Consider the following 3,679-nt stretch of genomic DNA (forward strand, 5'->3'; position numbering starts at 1 on the left):
TGTGTTTCAGATATTAAGGAGGATATTACAAAATATATGCTGTGACATGCAAATACTGAGTTGACAGGAATGAAATCTATTGCTTTAGAAGCTAAATAATATTGATAATAACAAATTTTTTCCAACTTGCAGATCGGCAATGCATCCAGTTTCAAAAACTATTTTTCAGCCATTATGAAACCAGCAGGATTCAAGATACTTACCAATTTATTTATTTCATTAATATTTCTGAGAGTTTACATATTCTAAAACAGTATTCCAGAGACAGTGACCCATGTTGTTTAATCTCAATCAATAAGGGTTTCCCAAAGTGATATTTCCTGTACAAATATCCATTATACCAACAGCCTTCTCATGGCCCCAATAACCTCCTTATTCCTCAGGCTGTAGATAAATGGGTTCAGAAGAAGTGTGATGATGGTGTAAAACACTGCCACTGCCTTATCCTGTCCTGGAGAATGCAAGGAGTGTGGCCTTGTATAGGTGGAGAGAGCAGTCACATAAAATAGGCTTGCCACAATCAGGTGAGAGGAACAAGTGGAGATAGCTTTTGTCTGTCCTTTACCTGAGCTCATCTGGAACACCACAGTAAGTACACAGGCGTAGGAAGCTAGAATGGCCATGAATGGCAGCAGCAGAATAATAAGCCCACTCAGAAGGACTGTGTACTCATACTGGTAAGTATCCTGACACACCAGTGGCAATAGAGATGGAAGTTCACAGAAAAAGTGGTTGATGAGCCGTGATCTACAAAATGGAAGATGAAATACATACAATGTATGTACTAAAGTATTGATAGAACAACTGGTCCATGCACATGTGACCATGGACCAACAGATTTTCTTGCTCATGAGTAAAGGATAATGTAAAGGATAACAGATGGCTGCATATCGATCGTAAGACATGAAACCAAGGAGAAGAGCTTCAGTTCCACCAAGGACTATGAACACAAATGTTTGAATCTCACAGCCTAAAAATGTAATGGTCTTACTATTTGACAGAAAGTCAGTGGCCACCTTGGGCACTGTGGTGGAAATGTTCATTATATCCATGAAGGAGAGCTGACTGAGTAGAAAGTACATTGGTGTGTGGAGTCTGGTGTCCAGTTGAATGAGAAGGAACAGTAACAAATTCCCCATCAGAGCCACTGCAAAGAGGATTACAATGGCAACAAAAAGGAAAATGTCCATGTGGCCATATTGGAAAAGACCAGAAAGTATAAAAACTGTTTTGATGCTTTCATTTCCTCTCTTCATAGTTTAATTTGAATTATCTGAAATATCAGCTCATATCTGAAGATTCCATGTAAGGACAATGACTGCAATTTAAGAAAAAAGAAAATGATTACTATTAAATGTCTTGAATTAGCTCCACACCATTACCCTAGCCAAGTGAAATACACAGACCGTACACTACTTTCATTTTCTTTGCAAAAATTAATGGAAAACAATTTATCTCATTCCAGTAACTTTCAGAAAATAAACCCTGGATAATCAGAGCTTAATCAATGTCTCTACAAACAAGTCAACTTTTAGAGAACATATGTGTATTCAATTTCCCTTAGCTCTATATTTATTGATTATCAGATGTATTACTCACACTTGATTACCCAATGAAATTATGGCAGTATTAAAATCACTCTAAATTTCTGTCCACTTTGAAAAATACATGTTTCATCCTCTTTTTTGCTCTTTAAATACATAATTTTTAGGCCTTTTTAAACATATACAAAGTTATCTAATCATGTCCCCCCCACCTCTGATACCAAAAGGTAATACTTTGGTAAGTATTAAAAACATTGAATGAAACACCTGTAGGGCTCAGTCAGTTAAACAGCTGCCATTGGCTCAGGTCATAATCCCAGGGTCTTGGGATGGAGTCTGCACCAGGCTCCTTTCTCAATAGGGAGCCTGCTTCTCCCTCTGTCTGCTGCTCCCCCTCCTAGTGTGCTCTCTCTCTAATAAATAAATAAATAAATAAAATCTTTTTAAAAAATTAAAATAAAAACATTGAATGCTGTAAAAATATTTTCATAAAGTTCAGGCAATTAATTTTAGGCTATGCCACATTAATGTATTATAATTTAAAAAAATCATTTGATAGATGAGGAAAAGTTATGAAAATGCATATCAAGATAAGCACGTAAAATATATCTTGCATCTTCTTTCCTCCAAAAAAGAAATTGTGGAACACCCAGACACTTCCTCCAACATCCAAAAGCATTTCCAGTTGTAGATAAAATTCTGAATGTGAGTTTTATTTACATTAATATAAAATAAATATACTGAGGGCTGACAACTTTTATGATATGTTCACCAATATAATTTAAAAATTACAATTCCTAATCTTAAAAAAAAAACTATAATTCACATGTAGCTCTGGTGCACTAAGTAATATCTTGGAATTTCAAGATGAAGTAAAAAATTTAAAATAACACCATCTTAAAGTTTGTTTTAAAAACAAACTGGAAACTTGGCAAGAGAAAGGAAGCAATATTAAAGTTTATATTTATGATAATGGATTTCAGAACAAGTTATATGTTATTAGATCCATAAACTGAAAGTCAAAATTTCTACCTAGAAAAACTTGATCAAATATGCAATTATATATATTTTCATCATAATAAAACTTCATGATTTATATCATAGTGCACATATATTTTTGCATTGTTTTCCTGCCACATTTCCCTTGAATTTTGAATTCTGCTTTTATTAAAAATCTTTGGTGTAAATTTTATTTAAAGTAAAGATATTAGGTAACTGATGTCAGGAGTTAGAAACTAAAGAAATTAGTAGAAATGGAAGCCATACATATAGAAAATGTGTTAGCTCCTTCACATTTTCAGTCAGTAATAAGGTAAATATAAAAATGGAATTATTAATAATAGCCAGGACTTGTATGGAACTATACAACTTACAAAATATTTTTATTTTATTAGAAATGCATAAAATTCTCACCATGTAACTTTTTAAAAATTCCCTGAAATACTTTATGTAAATTATGGTTACTAATTTTCATTATTTCAATATAAGTTTGGGTATAAATTTGTGCCTAACATATTGCAAAATGATATGATTTAAAAAGAAAGAAACAAAAATGTTCACTAGCCCAATCAAAAATACAAGGATGTTCCAAGGTCATGCTTTATTACATAAGAATTACACACTGCTACCAAACTCTGGCCCTATCTCACTGTGACAAGGTGCCCTTCATCCACTTTATCATTTAAACCTGGGATGATTCATATTCAATATAAGACCAAACAAGTCTTAAATACTTAACTCTATATTCTTTTCACATAAATCACTTTAACAATATGTTGATAACATAGCCAACTAAGAAATACTACCAATTGAGACTATGCACATGTTAGATGCATAATAGAATTCACACCACAGTGGCTAACATTAAAAAAAAAAAAAGAAGAAGAGGAAAGAAAAAGAGAAAAAAAAAGAAAAGAAAAAGAAAGAAAGTGATATTCTTGGCCAATCCCCATTATAAATCCAAATACAGTTTTATGTTTTACATAATTTTACAAAAAAACCAACAACAACGAAAAAGAATTCACACGACATAATCATCAAAATGAAATGCATTTCTTTAGTTTGTCTGAGACTAATTTCATGTTTTCCTTTTCAATATAAGTTGTAGGCAACTCATCAAGACACACCAAATTCTT

The 3,679-nt window shown here is 32.6% G+C and overlaps 1 protein-coding gene across 1 annotated transcript; it reads right to left on the bottom strand.

Moving 5' to 3' along the window:
• Positions 1-335: 335 nt before the first annotated feature.
• LOC100481124 (olfactory receptor 2AK2) lies at positions 336-1,256 on the bottom strand. Its single transcript, XM_002926914.4, has one exon. It carries the CDS (start codon positions 1,254-1,256, stop codon positions 336-338), a length of 921 nt encoding a protein of 306 aa, XP_002926960.3.
• Between the last annotated feature and the right edge of the window lie 2,423 nt (positions 1,257-3,679).

This window comes from Ailuropoda melanoleuca, unplaced genomic scaffold (assembly GCF_002007445.2).
Source record: "Ailuropoda melanoleuca isolate Jingjing unplaced genomic scaffold, ASM200744v2 unplaced-scaffold7480, whole genome shotgun sequence".
NCBI lineage: Eukaryota > Metazoa > Chordata > Mammalia > Carnivora > Ursidae > Ailuropoda > Ailuropoda melanoleuca.